The sequence below is a fragment of the Poecile atricapillus genome, chromosome W (genome assembly GCF_030490865.1).
Source record: "Poecile atricapillus isolate bPoeAtr1 chromosome W, bPoeAtr1.hap1, whole genome shotgun sequence".
NCBI lineage: Eukaryota > Metazoa > Chordata > Aves > Passeriformes > Paridae > Poecile > Poecile atricapillus.
Genome location: NC_081288.1, coordinates 391,340 through 406,906, shown reverse-complemented (window position 1 = coordinate 406,906; position 15,567 = coordinate 391,340). Strand labels below are relative to the sequence as shown.

The 15,567-nt window shown below is 54.7% G+C and overlaps 2 protein-coding genes across 11 annotated transcripts; both read right to left on the bottom strand.

Annotated features, from left to right (window-relative positions):
• Positions 1 to 450: 450 nt before the first annotated feature.
• Positions 451 to 7,383, bottom strand: LOC131591372 (extracellular matrix organizing protein FRAS1-like). Of its 10 annotated transcripts, none has more exons than XM_058861953.1 (10): positions 7,271 to 7,383; positions 6,322 to 6,458; positions 5,974 to 6,121; positions 4,693 to 5,685; positions 3,428 to 3,642; positions 2,274 to 2,424; positions 1,866 to 1,973; positions 1,540 to 1,699; positions 1,094 to 1,210; positions 815 to 1,000 (listed from the first exon to the last, which is right to left on the bottom strand). In XM_058861953.1, exons 5-10 carry the CDS (start codon positions 3,476 to 3,478, stop codon positions 916 to 918), a joined length of 672 nt encoding a protein of 223 aa, XP_058717936.1. In that variant the 5' UTR covers positions 3,479 to 3,642; positions 4,693 to 5,685; positions 5,974 to 6,121; positions 6,322 to 6,458; positions 7,271 to 7,383; the 3' UTR covers positions 815 to 915. The 10 variants fall into 10 exon arrangements, 9 of the variants coding, with proteins under 9 accessions (XP_058717935.1, XP_058717936.1, XP_058717940.1 ...); XM_058861957.1 differs by having other exon boundaries at positions 6,322 to 6,430; XM_058861952.1 differs by lacking the exons at positions 6,322 to 6,458; positions 7,271 to 7,383 and adding an exon at positions 451 to 540 and having other exon boundaries at positions 874 to 1,000; positions 5,974 to 6,290.
• A 294-nt stretch (positions 7,384 to 7,677) lies between these two features.
• Positions 7,678 to 15,316, bottom strand: LOC131591536 (superkiller complex protein 2-like; the record flags this gene model as incomplete). The annotated part of the gene is made up of 12 exons (XM_058862345.1): positions 7,678 to 7,808; positions 10,059 to 10,170; positions 10,247 to 10,357; positions 11,065 to 11,277; positions 11,549 to 11,648; positions 12,817 to 12,963; positions 13,449 to 13,555; positions 14,092 to 14,179; positions 14,281 to 14,424; positions 14,624 to 14,766; positions 15,050 to 15,181; positions 15,248 to 15,316. Coding segments are annotated over 12 exons (1,497 nt in total), but the record flags the coding sequence as incomplete, so codon positions are not given.
• Positions 15,317 to 15,567: the final 251 nt, after the last annotated feature.

The window sequence follows — 15,567 nt, the reverse complement described above, 5'->3', positions numbered from 1 at the left end:
GTTTTGGTCCTGGAAAGTCAGAGAAGTGTCGTGAGGGATGCTGTCTGCTTTCCCAAGGGAGGCTGGAAGCCAGAGCCCCACCAAACACCTGTGTCAGGGATCTAGTCCGAATGCCCCATCTCCACACCTACACGTGGGCACCGATTCAGGAACACACTCCAAGGGTGGGGAAAAACTGATCTGGTGTTCACAGCTTGCAGCAGCAGCAGCAGCAGCAGCAGCAGCAGCAGCAGCACAAAACATCCCCCACGGGCTCCCTTATCCCTTTGCAGCCACCACCTGCGGGTTGCCAGAGCAAATCCCAAACGGGAAGAAGCAGGAGCAGAGCACTCACCAGGAGGAGGAATCGGTGTTTCAGGTACTTGTTGGGCTGGATGCAGCCGTACCGGGGCCCCTCGTTGTAGACGGTACCCGTGGGGTCGAGGAAGGGCACGTAGCCATCCCTGCCTGTGCACAGGTTGACCTTCTCCAGCTGCAGCTTGTAAGCAGCGTTGAGGTTTTGTTCCGGGTGCCAGAGCACGTGCCCGTACAGGATCTGCCCTGGGGAGGTCGGGACAAAGAGGGGCAGGTGAAATTTCCCAAGCAGGAAAACGCTGCTAGAGCCAAGTGTCCGTGTTCAGAAGGGTTTGGGTTGTTTGGGAAGGGCTCGGTGGGTGGGAGTGACAAAACGCGGTGCCAGAGCACGCTGCTCTTTCACAGGGCTGTAAGATGTCAATGATTGCTGTAGAAGAGGCAAAGCTACCTGTGGGTTTTGCCCTTTCCTCTCCAGGGAATGGAAGCTGTGAAAGCAGAAACGCTGGGCACAAGCAGAAGAGGAGAGGTAAATCCTACCCTTGGAAAAAGCCCCCCTTGTAATCCATTTCTGCCAGAGACCTTTCCGATTTGGTGGGGTCCATTAGAAAAACCTTCTCGTCGTTACAGATCTGAAACTCTTGCGTTCTGGGAGTAAACAACTGGAACTGGGCGGCTTGTCTGCTGGAAGGTGATCAGGATCAAAAACCTGCAATTGGGACAAGGAAGGAAACAAAGGGGAGATGAGGTCTGGACAGGTGTGCACCCCAAAGGGGCCGAGCCTGCCCTCCTGCCCTCTTACCGCTCGGGAGCGTGAGCCGTGCAGGGCAGGGGCTTGGCTCCAGGCTCTGCCCACGGCTGCGTGGGCTGCACCGTGCAGGGGATCAGGAACATGGTGTATTCTCCAGAGTAATCCTTCCTGGGAACAGACAGGAGACCCTGCAGCCACCAAGCAGAGCTCAAAGCTCTTCACCCAGGGCAGCACCTCTCCCTTGCCCCAGCAATGTCATCCGGCAGTCCCCGAGGGACAAGTGTGACTCTGGGATCAGTCTATCCACAGGCTTCACCGCTGGAAAAATTCCTTTCCAAGAGGCTGAGCTGATTTTTCTCTCAGTACAGCAGTGCTCCAGCTCTAACCAAGCTCCTGAGCATTCCGTGCTATTGCTGGCGTGGCTGCTGGAGGGGTGCCAGGGAGAACGTGGTGCTGTGGGGGAAGCTGCTGGAGGGGACTGCACCCCCAGCCCTCACCTGTTGTAGGAGCTGGTTGCTCTCCAGAGCTGGCAGGGAGAATCAAAAGTCTGAGCACTCCACAGCAGCTGCAGGTCAAATTCGATGCCTCCCAGGTGCTCTGGAGTTCTCAAAGAGGACCTGACCTCTGGCAGGCTGTGGTGCTCCGTGACAAACAGCGCTGGGGGAGGACAAGGAGGTGACGGGAGGCAGAGCGCGGAGAGGCCCCACCTCGCAGGGGCAGAGGGGCTCCCGGCAGGGACAGGGACTCGTTCCGCTGCCTGTGCCGTCAGAGCAGAGCTCTGTGTGACCCTGCTCTGTGTCCCTGCCAGGATCACTGCCCTCACCTCTGAACTTGGCCTGCGTCCTGAACTCGCTGACCAGCCGTCCGTCCTCGCGGATGTAGATGGGGATTATCTGCAGGCGGGCCGAGAGCACGCTGTCCGTCTGGATCCCTGCAAGGACAGCGCCACTGGGAGCCCACACAGCACCTTCGCTCTCCTCTGCTGGGCTCTGCCAGCCCCAGAAGCGTTTGGGACACCTCCACAAGGCAGGGTTCAGTTGGGATCACCCTCCAGTGAGCCAGCTGCACGCTCCCTCTGCCAGCCATCGGCTGCCTAAGCCCCCCGCAAGCACAGAGGAAGGCAATATTCCGAGTTCCCCGCTCCCTCAGGACTCTGGGGGCAGTGCAGGAACTAAGGGGAAAACATGAAGGAAGCACTTCTTCCATAGCCCTTGGAGTGCCTCAGGCTCACCTGTCCTCCAGAGAACGGTGTCGTAGAAGAAGGAGAACTCCATCTCGGTGCGGTGCTCCAGGGAAGCCCAGCCCCTCGGTGCCGTCACACAGATGTAGGACACGGAGAGAGGGACGTGGACTGTCAGGAAGGACTGGGCAGAGTCCCTTACCTGGCAATAAAACCCCAAAAAGGGGGTTATGCACCTTCCAGTGAAGTCAGAGGTGACTCTGGACGTTCTTTACGTGCAGGCACCTCAGACAAACCTGCATTGTAATCCAGGGGCAGCGCTAAGGCTCCCTGGGACCACCGGACAAAGGAACTCTGGGCACAATTTCACCTCAAAACCCCCCTGATTTCCAAGGCTGTGAATTAAAAATGAGCAATTCTGCTTGCTCAGGCCTCCCAGAGCTCTCCATTTATTATCTGCAGAGTGCAGCTGTACTTTGTACGCCCTGGAGAATTCGGGGAGATGTTCCAGCCTGGCTGGGGCCAGGCTCCACATGCTCCACTGGGCAGTTTCTCCGGCCAAGCGGCTCCTCTGGGTTTGTGCAAACAATTGGAGCTATAAAAGGAAACTTCATGAACAAGTTCCAGGCTGGCAGGAATTAAGAGAGATGATGCTGGTCCAAGCAATGTGGGCTGGGAATTTAATGGAAGAGCTTGGGGGAGACGGAGTGGTCTGCAGATGGATAATGCAGCCAGGAGAGGACAGTGAGATACCCCAAACAGGGAAAGCCATTCGTTTCTAGAGGAACATTTTTGGCTTTTGGTCTCTTAATTACGGAATGAGCTAAAATATCCCATGTTGTGGAGCATGGACTGAGCTGCCTCTGCTCTGTCCTCTGCTCATTTCTATTGGCCGAGAACACAGCCAAAATTATAAAAGAGAGCCCAGCTGAGAACGTTTTGTATTTCCAGTGTGGCCCTACATTAAAAAAAAACGGTATTTTCCTGGCACTCTGAAGATTTAGAGAATAAAATAAATGGAAAACGAATGAAATGGAAAATAAATGAAAGAAATGCACACAGCGCTGTTTTCTTCCAGGTTAGAGGGGGGGAAAAGCCACGCTCCACCTGTGCAGGGCAGAGCAGCAGCTCCACGCAACGCAGAGCTGTGCCTGAGAACTGAGAGAGATCTGGGATACCTGGAGAGCTCTGGATGGGCCTCTCACCTGGAAGTCAGCGGTGACAGAGCCCCCACAGACATCAATTAACTCGGTCATGTCGTAATAAGCGTCGAAGGTCCAGATGCAGCTCTTGAGGCTGAGGTGCTGGTACAGCTGGATGCTCTTGGGCTCCCTCACCGCGGGCTCCAGCTGCTAGGGGCGGTCGTAGCCCGGGCCCAGCACGAAGCTGTCCTGGGTCACCTCGTCCAGGAACCCTGCCTCTGAGAGAGAGAAGTCAGGACACTGATCCCTCCCCATTTGAAACAGCCCCAGGCCAAGAATGGAGGCCTTGCTTCACTCTTGAATCAACGGGAGCTCCTCTCCCTTCATTATCCTGGAGGTCAAACTGGACATACTCAGGTCTTCACAGGGGAAAATCTAACAGGAATGGCATCCTAAAAAACCAAACCTAGGGACCTGCTGATTCAAGGCTGAAGTGAACCTTTAAGAGATGAGGAACAGGTTGAGTATGGAATTATCAGAGCGCAGCACAACTTGCTGCCTGTTGGGGAGGGTGAAACAGGGAAACCTCATGAATGTGATGGTTTGGCAGAAGATTCTGAAAAAAGAAGGCTAGAATCGAAGTAGAAACGAAAGCCTGCTTTGAGTCATAAGATACAGAGTACTGGTTACTATATGACCAAAGAACAATAGCCTAGCCAGCTAAAGGAGAATCCTGCTGATAAAACAATGTCCTTCTCCTGACAGAAAGCCCAAAGGTCAAGAAGCAAGGGAAGAACTGGTAAAGCTTGTAGAACCTCAAATGCAACACTGTATGTAAAATCTTTAGTGGGTGTATCTCGTAGTGATTGGTTACTGGGAATTAGAATATTCACTATAGAAAAAGATAGATTGGATTGTAACAAGAACTTCGCTCTCTTAGCTTTTCTATCTTAAACCTCTCTTAACCTCTCTCTTAGCTTTTCTCTCTTACCTCTTAACCTCTCTCGTACCTCTCGGCTCTTCTCTCGTACCCCTTTACTCCTCTCTCAGCTCCCCTCTCCCCCTCTCTTACCTCTTCCACTCTTTCCCTCTCTTACTCTTACCCTCTTGGGTTTTCCCCTCTTACCCCTCTCTTGTCTCCCCCCTCTTATCCCTCCCTGGTTTCCCCCGCTCTCCCTCTGTTGCTCTTACTCCCTCCTTCCCCTTTTCCATCCTCTCCTCTCCTGCTCTCCCCGTTCTCTCCCTCCTCCCCCGGACCACGCGGACGCCGAGGCTGGTGGCGGACACAGCTCTCCCCTCTCTTTACCCATATAATAAACTGCACATACCTGAACAGCTTGACCCTGGAGAATTCTCCCACCGCGAGCGAGCGTTTTACACAGCAATATCTAAGCAATGATTTCTAAACATTTATCCAAGCTTAAACAGCTTATTCCTAATTATCACCACCTTTATAACCAGCACTCGACTGCCCCTGCAATACACAGGCACAGGGAGGACACTGCAGTTATTGACACAACAGAACAAGTAACACACCAAATGAAACACCCAGCGCTACACCTCACTTCTGGAAACAAAACCTGGGCGCACACTTTAGTGTGCAAAACCCCTGTAAGAATAAAACCTGCTTTAAATATCTTAGGCATCGAGCCACACACACGCCTATGAAATTCAGCGCAGCAGTGACAAAAAAGGGAATTATTTCCTTAACCTGCGAATAATCACCTCTAAGATTCTGTGATGCAGTTGCCACTGCACACAGCCACAAGCGGCCTTTTTATGAACAGGCAAAAGAACAAAGGCAATCCCAATTTCTCCCTTCTTGTCTGCAAAGAAACAGAGAAGGGAGAGATGCTTCTCAGAGGAGCATGGTAAAAAGACACGTGGTGTAGAATATGGAACAGCTGATGGTTCAGCATCTCTTCCACTGCAAGATCTAGGGGATAGCTGATGATACCCTGGAGGCAGGAGTAGGAATATAAAGGAGCTCAAGGCTATCTGCTCTTAGGTTTTAGCACTGTGACCTTTACCTTAACTTACATTTAAGTGTTTCTTACAGTGTAAATCCCTTTTGTTTTGATTTTAACAGAGTACAAGAATTCAGTGAAGTAACAGTGGCATACAGCCTTTAATTTCCCCTGGTCTTCTCACCCAGCAATGAGGTCTCACAACAACAATACAACAATAAATAGTTATAGAAGGTAACTCACTGTGCTGAAGAGTTCTTCAGAAGGATGGGAGCCACAATTGAGGCAGATCCTTGGACAGACAAGCCAGAGGTGTTTAGGCCTTGTGTTTCCTTGTTACCCCAGAACCAGCCCCTAAAAGGGAACACAAAGTTCACACGCTTGTATTTGAAATGAACACCATATAAAGAACAAAACATCCTAAAAAAGCTACATATCATACAAATAATCCAGCTAGCTTCTTTATGCTGCTTTTCTGTGGAGCAACAACTTTACAGAAGTAGATCTTGCTCTATCAATACAATGTTTTATTATTGATGGGCTTGTTAAAATCAGAGTGAACTCCAAGCACCCAGATATTCACAGCAGGCAAACATCTCTCTGAATACAACTGAAAAGGCCAGAAGGGCTGCTCCATGTTACCTGTAATAGCCATGTTTGTCTCTGGAGTACATCAGGTGATCAATGCATGGCCTTTCATCTATTTTTTTTTCCCCCTGTGTTCCTCCTTTCCATCCTTCTGCGTAGCCTTGTAGCAGATAAATCTGTTCAATAAAGGGCCCACCTGACTCTGAGCAGAAGGCAAAGCAGAGGATTTGTCAGCATGAAAACCCACACTGCAAAGATGAACGGGCATCAGTGGCAGTTAAAAATCTGCTAGAAATGCTAATATACTAATATACACTACCCTCTTCCCTGATTTCCATATAAAAAAGGAAAGGAAGTTGTGTGTGAGCCAGAAAAGCGAAAAGGCTCGGGCAATGTGCTCACCTGCCATCCCACACAGCTGGGTGTGACTTAATGCACCAAACACCAGGGAATCGTTGCCAGCTGGGCGATGGACACCACGAAGCACACAGGTTTTCAGTGCTGTCAGCAGCTGCAACGGGAGGATTGCCTCTGAGAAACTTACCAAAACAATGAAAATAAAAAAAAAAAAAAAATTAACATCTATTTCCACAACATGTGTTTAAATTTATATACTATATTCATTTATATATAACACACAATATATAAAGTATCAAAATATATTATTTTAACATGTATACATATATTATTATATATTAAATATATTATATACATTTTAATTATATATATATTTATTATATATATAATACATCTATTAAATAAATATAATGTAGATATATAGATTAAACATAAACCTGTTTGTATATATTTGCATTACTTCTATTTCTTTACTTTTCTGGTTGCACATATCTCTATATCTTTATATATTTAATATACATTTCTATGTTTTTATTTTTGTAGTATTTATTTAAAAGCCCCGAAGCAAACCTAATAAAAACCAAACAGTCCCTTTATCTTAAACGGTATTTAAAAATCTTTTAATATATATTTTTTATCATATTTATATACCTTGTTGATATACATAACACATAACATATCCTAAAATATATCATATTACCATCTATACGTACAGAAATCATATTATAGATTATAAATCAATATATATGTATATATTTCTATTACTTATTTTTACTTATTTTTATGCCTACATATATATATTTCTCTATACCTTTACATATTCATTCTTGAAATATTTTATTTATTTTTTTCTTATTTATTTAAAAACCCTGCCTCTAACTAAATAAAAACCAAGCAGCCCGTTTATCTTCAATATTTTTTAGTATCTATTTTGATCATCATTATACTTCCAGGTATATACTCGGTGGATAAAGTCCCCCCGACCCGCCCGCACCTCTCACCGTTCCGGCACACAGAGCATCCCCTCCTCGGGCCGCTCTGGACCCAGCGCCGGGGAGCGACCGTTGGGAGCCGAAGCCATCGGGGGACACGGTGGGAACATGGCAGTGACACTGTGGGGACACAGCAGTGACACAGTGGTGACACGGCGGGGACACAGCAGTGAAACGGCGGGAACACGGGGGAACATGGCGGTGACACTGTGGGGACACACTGGGAACATGGCAGTGACACTGTGGGGACACGGGGGGAACATGGCGGTGACACTGTGGGGACACGGGGGGAACACGAGGGGAACACAGTGAGAACATGGCAGTGACACGGCGGTGACACGGTGGGAACATGGCGGTGACACTGTGGGGACACACTGGGAACATGGCAGTGACACCGCGGGGACACACGTCAGGCACTGACCAGCATCATGCGGTGCCGATCCGACAGCTCGGGCACGGCTCCCTTGCAGAGGATGATGACGGTGCCGGTGGTGTCCAGCCCGCGGCGGCCGGCGCGCCCCGACATCTGCGTGTACTCGCCTGTGGGGACGCAGAGCCGCCGGCGTCTTCTCCTCACGGATCCTCCCGCTCTTCCCCTCACGGCTCCTGCCCTTCCTCCCCTCACCTTTCCCGTCGCTTTTCCCCCTGCTTTCCCCTCGTGTTTGCTGCTCTTTCTCCCTCAGATTTTCCGCCTTTTTGCTCTCTCATTTCCCACCATTTTTCCCCTCACGTTTTCCCGCTCTTTTTTCCCCTCAGGATTCCCGCTCTTTTCTCCCCTCACGTTTTCCCGCTCTTTTCTCCCCTCAGTTTTCCCGCTCTTTTCTCCCCTCACGTTTTCCTGCTCTTTTCTCCCCTCACGTTTTCCCGCTCTTTTCTCCCCTCAGGATTCCCGCTCTTTTCTCCCCTCACATTTTCCCCCATTTTCTCCCCGTTTCCCCATTTTCTCTCCTCACATTTTCCCCCATTTTCCCCTCACGTTTCCCACTGTTTCCACCTTCACATTTCCTGCCCTTTTCCTCTCACGTTTCTGCCCTTTTTCCCTCACGTTTCCGCTCTTTTTTCCCCTCACGATTCCCGTCGCTTTTCCCGATGCTTTCCCCTCATGTTTGCTGCTCTTTCTCCCTCAGATTTTCCGCCTTTTTGCTCTCTCATTTCCCACCATTTTTCCCCTCACGTTTTCCCGCTCTTTTCTCCCCTCACATTTTCCCCCATTTTCTCCCCGTTTCCCCATTTTCTCCCCTCACGTTTTCTCCATTTTCTCCTCACGTTTCCCACTCTTTCCACCCTCACATTTCCTGCCCTTTTCCTCTCACGTTTCTGCCCTTTTTCCCTCACGTTTCCGCTCTTTTTTCCCCTCACGATTCCCGTCGCTTTTCCCGATGCTTTCCCCTCATGTTTGCTGCTCTTTCTCCCTCAGATTTTCTGCCTTTTTGCTCTCTCATTTCCCACCATTTTTCCCCTCACGTTTTCCCGCTCTTTTCTCCCCTCACATTTTCCCCCATTTTCTCCCCGTTTCCCCATTTTCTCCCCTCACGTTTTCCCCCATTTTCCCCTCACGTTTCCCACTCTTTCCACCCTCACATTTCCTGCCCTCTCCTGCTCGTGTTTCTTTTTCCCTCACGTTTCTGCTCTTTTTTCCCCACACCTTTCCCGTCGCTTTTCCCGATGCTTTCCCCTCATGTTTGCTGCTCTTTCTCCCTCAGATTTTCTGCCTTTTTACCCTCTCGTTTTCCCTCTCTTTTCCTCTCACGTTTCTCACTCTTTTCTCCCCTCACGTTTTCCCGCTCTTTTCTCCCCTCACGTTTTCCCTCACGATTGCAACTCTCCTCCCTCCATTTCTCCTCTTTCCTCCCATTTCTCCTCACTCTTTCCTCCCCTATTTCTACATTTTCCCAATTGCCTTTTCCCCCATTTTCCCTCTCAGCTTTCTCCCATTTTCCCTCTCCACTTTCTCCCATTTTCCCTCTCCGCTTTCTCCCATTTCCCCTCTCAGCTTTCTCCCATTTTCCCCTCAGCTTTCTCCCATTTTCCCTCTCCACTTTCTCCCATTTCCCCTCTCAGCTTTCTCCCATTTTCCCCTCAGCTTTCTCCCATTTTCCCTCTCCGCTTTCTCCCATTTTCCCTCTCAGCTTTCCCCCATTTTCCCCTCAGCTTTCTCCCATTTTCCCTCTCCACTTTCTCCCATTTCCCCTCTCAGCTTTCTCCCATTTCCCCTCTCAGCTTTCTCCCATTTTCCCCTCAGCTTTCTCCCATTTTCCCCTCAGCTTTCCCCCATTTTCCCCTCAGCTTTCTCCCATTTCCCCTCTCAGCTTTCTCCCATTTTCCCCTCAGCTTTCTCCCATTTTCCCTCTCCGCTTTCTCCCATTTTCCCTCAGCTTTCCCCCATTTTCCCCTCAGCTTTCTCCCATTTTCCCTCTCCACTTTCTCCCATTTCCCCTCTCAGCTTTCTCCCATTTTCCCTCTCCGCTTTCTCCCATTTCCCCTCTCAGCTTTCTCCCATTTTCCCCTCAGCTTTCTCCCATTTTCCCCTCAGCTTTCTCCCATTTTCCCTCTCCGCTTTCTCCCATTTTCCCCTCAGCTTTCTCCCATTTTCCCTCTCCGCTTTCTCCCATTTTCCCCTCACATTTCCCCTCAGCTTTCCCCCATTTCCACTCTCAGCTTTCTCCCATTTTCCCCTCAGCTTTCTCCCATTTTCCCCTCAGCTTTCTCCCATTTTCCCTCTCTGCTTTCCCCCATTTCCCCCTCACGTTCCCACCCGCTCTCCCCCCAGCCCCACATCCAGCCCCTCACCGGGCAGGAGATCCCGGAAGCCATTCCCGTCGTGTTTGCGGATGGAGTCGAAGACGACGGTCCTCGCCGGCATGTTCACCCCCATGGCGAAGGTCTCGGTGGCAAACAGCACCTGGGCCAGGCGTGGGGCAGCCATGGGGTGGGATCCCCGTGCCCCACAGCCGGCTGTGCCATTTTTCCCCGCTCACCTTCACCAGCCCCTGGCTGAAGAGCATCTCCACCACCTCCTTGAGCAGCGGCAGGACCCCGCCGTGGTGGACGCCGATGCCGCGCTGCAGCAGCTCCGACAGCTGCAGTACCTGCGGGGAGGAACGCGCTGGATCCCCTCCTCCAGGTACAAACCCTTCCCTCTTTACACCTCACACCCCAAAATCGCCCTCCCCGTCCCTGTCGGACCCCAAAATCACCCAAAATCGCCCTCCCCATCCCCTCACGCCCCAAAATCCCCGTCCCTCACGCCCCAAAATCCCCGTCCCTCACACCCCAAAATCCCCGTCCCTCACGCCCCAAAATCCCCGTCCCTCACGCCCCAAAATCCCCGTCCCTCACGCCCCAAAATCCCCGTCCTTCACGCCCCAAAATCCCCGTCCCTCACACCCCAAAATCCCCGTCCCTCACGCCCCAAAATCCCCGTCCCTCACACCCCAAAATCCCCGTCCCTCACGCCCCAAAATCCCTGTCCCTCACACCCCAAAATCCCCGTCCCTCACACCCCAAAATCCCCGTCCCTCACGCCCCAAAATCCCTGTCCCTCACGCCCCAAAATCCCCGTCCCTCACACCCCAAAATTGCCCTCCCCATCCCCTCACACCCCAAAATCCCCGTCCCTCACGCCCCAAAATCGCCCTCCCACACCCCAAAATCGCCCTTCCCGTCCCCATGGGACCCCAAAATAGCCCTTCATGCCCCAAAATCGCCCTCCCACACCCCAAAATCACCTTCCCACACCCCAAAATCACCCTCCCACGCCCCAGAATCTCCCTCCTCATCCTCTCGGGGACCCCACCTGTGGCAGGCGCCGGTCGGAGCCGCGCAGCCGGGCCAGGCAGCGCGTCAGGAAGTGCCGGACCTGGGCGCGCTCGGCCCCGCTCAGCAGCTCCAGGGAGCCCAGGGCGGCCGCCTGCTCCTCGCAGCGGCCACGGGAGAAGGTGAAGGTGACGGCCGGGAGCAGCTCCCGCTCACGGAGGGTCTGCAGCAGGGACGGCCAGACCCCACACTCCTGGGGGGAGAGAACAGGGTCAGTGGGACCCCCAAACTGCCCCTTGGGACCCCCAAACTGCCCCATGGGACCCACAAACAGCCCCCAGCCCCATGGAGGGTCTGCAGGAGGGACAGCCACACCCCACACTCCTGGGGGGAGAGAACAGGGTCAGTGGGACCCCCAAACTGCCCCTTGGGACCCCCAAACTGCCCCCAGCCCCATGGGACCCCCAGTACCCATCCAGGGTTGGGGGTTTGGGGTCACTGGGACCCCCTGGGACCCCCAGTACCTGCCCAGGGTTGGGGGCTCCCATGGTGGGCTGCCGTGCCCCGAAGCTCTGCGCGTGTTTGCTGCTCTGCTCCTTCTTGGCCTCCACCGCCGCGTAGTACCTGGGACAGGGGAGGGGCAGGTTTGGGACAGGTTTGGGGCAGAATTGGGTCAGAATTGGGGCAGAATTGGGGCAGAATTGGGGCAGAATTGGGGCAGAATTGGGTCAGGTTTGGGTCAGATTTGGGTCAGGTTTGGGTCAGGTTTGGGTCAGGTTTTGGGTCAGGTTTGGGTCAGGTTTGGGTCAGGTTTGGGTCTGATTTGGGTCAGGTTTTGGGTCAGGTTTGGGTCAGGTTTTGGGTCTGATTTGGGTCAGGTTTGGGTCAGCTTTGGGTCAGCTTTGGGTCAGGTTTGGGTCAGGTTTGGGTCAGGTTTGGGTCTGATTTGGGTCAGGTTTTGGGTCAGGTTTGGGTCAGGTTTGGGTCTGATTTGGGTCAGGTTTGGGTCTGATTTGGGTCAGGTTTTGGGTCAGGTTTGGGTCAGGTTTGGGTCAGGTTTGGGGTCAGGTTTGGGGTCAGGTTTTGGACACATTTTGGGGTCAGATTTTGGGTCAGGTTTGGGTCAGGTTTGGGTCAGGTTTGGGTCAGGTTTGGGTCTGATTTGGGTCAGGTTTTGGGTCAGGTTTGGGTCAGGTTTGGGGTCAGGTTTGGGGTCAGGTTTGGGGTCAGGTTTGGGTCAGAGTTTGGAGCAGGTTTTGGGGCAGGTTTTTGGGGCAGGTTTTGGGGCAGGTTCAGGGCAGGTTTTGGGTCAGATTTTGAGTTAGATTTGGGTCAGGTTTTGGGTCAGGTTTGGATCAGATTTGGGTCAGAATTGGGCAGGTTTTGGGTCAGGTTTGGGTCAGGTTTGGGTCAGAATTGGGCAGGTTTTGGGTCAGGTTTTGGGTCTGATTTGGGTCAGGTTTGGGGTCAGGTTTGGGGTCAGGTTTGTGTCAGGTTTGGGTCAGATTTAGGCAGAGATTTTGGGGCAGATTTGGGTCAGGTTTTGGGGCAGGATTTGGGGTCAGTTCAGGGTCAGGTTTGGGTCAGATTTGGGTCAGAATTGGGCAGGTTTTGGGTCAGATTTGGGTCAGATTTAGGCAGTTTCAGATCAGATCTGCATCAGGTTTTGGGGTCAGATTTTGGGTCAGTTTCAGGTCAGGTTTGTGTCAGGTTTTGGGTCACATTTAGGCAGGATTTGGGTCAGATTCAGGCAGTTTCAGGTCAGATTTGGGTCAGGTTTTGGGGGTCTCACCCCTGGGTGCTGAAGGCCCCCCCTGGGCCCAGCAGCTGGAACAGCTGGTGCCGGTTCCGGGCGCTGTTCCCGGTGAACAGGAAATGCTCCAGCGGCACCGGGCGGCGCGGGGTGCTCAGAACACGGACACAGCGACGCTTGGTGCGACTGACGGGGTGAGAGACACCCTGAGAGACCCCCAGGGACCCCCAAACCACCCCTGGGACCCCCCAAAACCTCCCCAGGGACCCCCAGAGACCCCAGGGACCCCCAAAACCCCCCAGGACCCCCCAAACCCCCCTGAGAACCCCCATAAACCCCTCAGAGATCACTAAAGCCCCTCCAAGATCCCCCAAAGCCCCCAGATCCCCCCCATGTCCCTCTCAGAGACCCCCAAAGATCCTCAGGACCCCCCCCAAACCCCCCCAGGATCCCCAAACCCCCCTGAGAAGCCCCCAAACCCCCTGAGGACCCCCCAAAATCCCCCGAGAACCCCCCAAAGCCCTCTCAGGACACCCCAAACTCCTCCAAGACCCCCTCAAACCCCCTGAGGACCCCCCAAACCCCCCAGGGATTCCCCAAAGCCCCCCCAGGACCCCTCAGGACCCCCCAAAGCCCCCCCAGGACCCCCCAAAAGCCCCCCCAGGCCGTACCCGACCCACTGGGCGAACTCGAGGGCGTTGGGGACGGTGGCGCTGAGCAGCACCAGCTTCACGTGCTCGGGCAGCAGGATCAGCACCTCCTCCCCCACCACACCCCTCTGGGGGGCATGGGGGGGTCAGGGGGACCCCAAAACACCCCAAAAACCCCCCCAGGAACCCCCAAAACCCCCAAAAACCCACCCAGGAACCCCTCAGGAACCCCCCAGCACCTCCTCCCACACCACACCCCTCTGGGGGGCACGGGGGGGGTCAGGGGGACCCCAAAACACCCCAAAACACCCCCAGGAACCCCCAGAGATCCCCTAAACCACTCCAGAACCCCCCAAAACCCCCCAGACCACCCCAAAACCCCCCCAGGACCCTCCAGAACTCCCCAAAACCCCCCCAGGACCCCCCAAACCCCCCCAGGACCCCCCCCAGAGCCCCTCAGGACCCCTCAAAACCCCCCAGAGGCCCCCAGGACCCCCCAGACCACCCCTAAACCCTCCCAGGACCCCTCAGAGCTCCCCTAAACCACCCCAGACCCCTCCTAAATTACTTCAGGACCCCCCCAGGGCTCCCCAAAGCCCCCCCAGAGCCCCCCCAGAGCCCCCCAGAGCCCCCCCCAGAGCCCCCCCAGAGCCCCCAGCCCCACCTCATCGTCATTGACGCAGTGAACCTCGTCGAAGATCACCCACTCCAGGTCCCGGATGGCGTCGGAGCCGTTGGACAGCATCGACCTGGGGGGGAGGAAATGGGGCTGGGGGGGGTCCTGGGGGTCCTGAACCCCTCCCCAGGACCCCTCAGGACCCCCCAAAGCCCCCCCAGGACCCCTCCCCAGCTGAGGATCTCGGTGCTCATCACCAGCCACGCGGCCTCGGGGCGCAGCCGCACGTCCCCCGTCAGCAGCCCCACGTCCCCGAAGGTGTCGCGGAAATCCCCAAACTTCTGCTTGGACAAAGCCTTGATGGGGGAGGTGTAGATGGACCTGGGGGGACACGGGGGGGTCACCCCAAAAAACTGCAGGGGTTTTGGGGTCCCCTCAACGGTTTTGGGGTCCCTGGGGCAGTTTTAGGGACCCCCAGCTCCATTTTGGGACCCCCAGCCCCATTTTGGGGACCCCCAGCCCCATTTTGGGGACCCCCAGCCCCATTTTGGGGTCCCCCAGCCCCATTTTGGGGTCTCACCGTGTCATGTGGCGCCGGGCCAGCCCCATGGCGTACTCGGCCACCGCGGTTTTGCCGGCCGAGGTGTGAGCGGCCACCAGCAGCAGTGATGGCGCTCCAGGCACAGCCGCGCGCTGCTGGAACGGATCCGGCTTCAACGGGCACTGGGGAGGGGGAAACGGGTCTGGGGGTCACTCTGAGCACCCCAAAAACCCCAAAAACCACCCCAAAAACCCCCAAACCAACCCCAAGAACCCCCAAAACCACCCCAAGACCCCCCAAATCTCCCCCAAGCCCCCTCAAGACCCCCAAGGGCCCCCCCAGGACCCCCCAAATCCCCCCAGGACCCCCGAAATCCCCCCCAAATCCCCCCCAAATCCCCCCCAAATCCCCCCCAGGACCCCCCAAATCCCCCCCAAATCCCCCCCAGGACCCCCCAAATCCCACCCTGTGGGCGGGGTCCGGCAGCAGCTCCTCAAACCCCTCCACGGGGGTGGCGGCGTCGGGGGAGGAAAAAACCTCAAAACCTCCTCGGGGGGCTCTGGGGGGGGGCACTGGGGGAGGAGACCCCTCCCCATTCTGCTGCTGAGGGGGGTGGGAATGTGGGGAGGGGTCTCTGAACCCCCCCCCAAGCCCCCTCCCCACATTTCCCACCTGCCCCAGCAGCTCCTCCAGGCTGTCCGAGCGCCGCGGGGGGGTCGGGGGGGGCGCAGACCCCTCCCCAATTCCTCCCGGGGGGGGTGGGGGAGACCCCCGGGCTGGGCCGGGACCCCCCCCAGCTCCAGGGGCTCGAGGGTCTCCAGGAGCCCCGACAGGGACAGAGCCCCCCCGAGGCTGGAAATGGGGAGGGGGCGTCTGTGGGGGGGTCTGGGGGGGTGAAACGACCCCGAGACCCCCAAATCTGCCCCCCCAGAGAGGATAAAAACCCCCAGGGACCCCCCCAGACCCAAAAGACACCCCCAAAA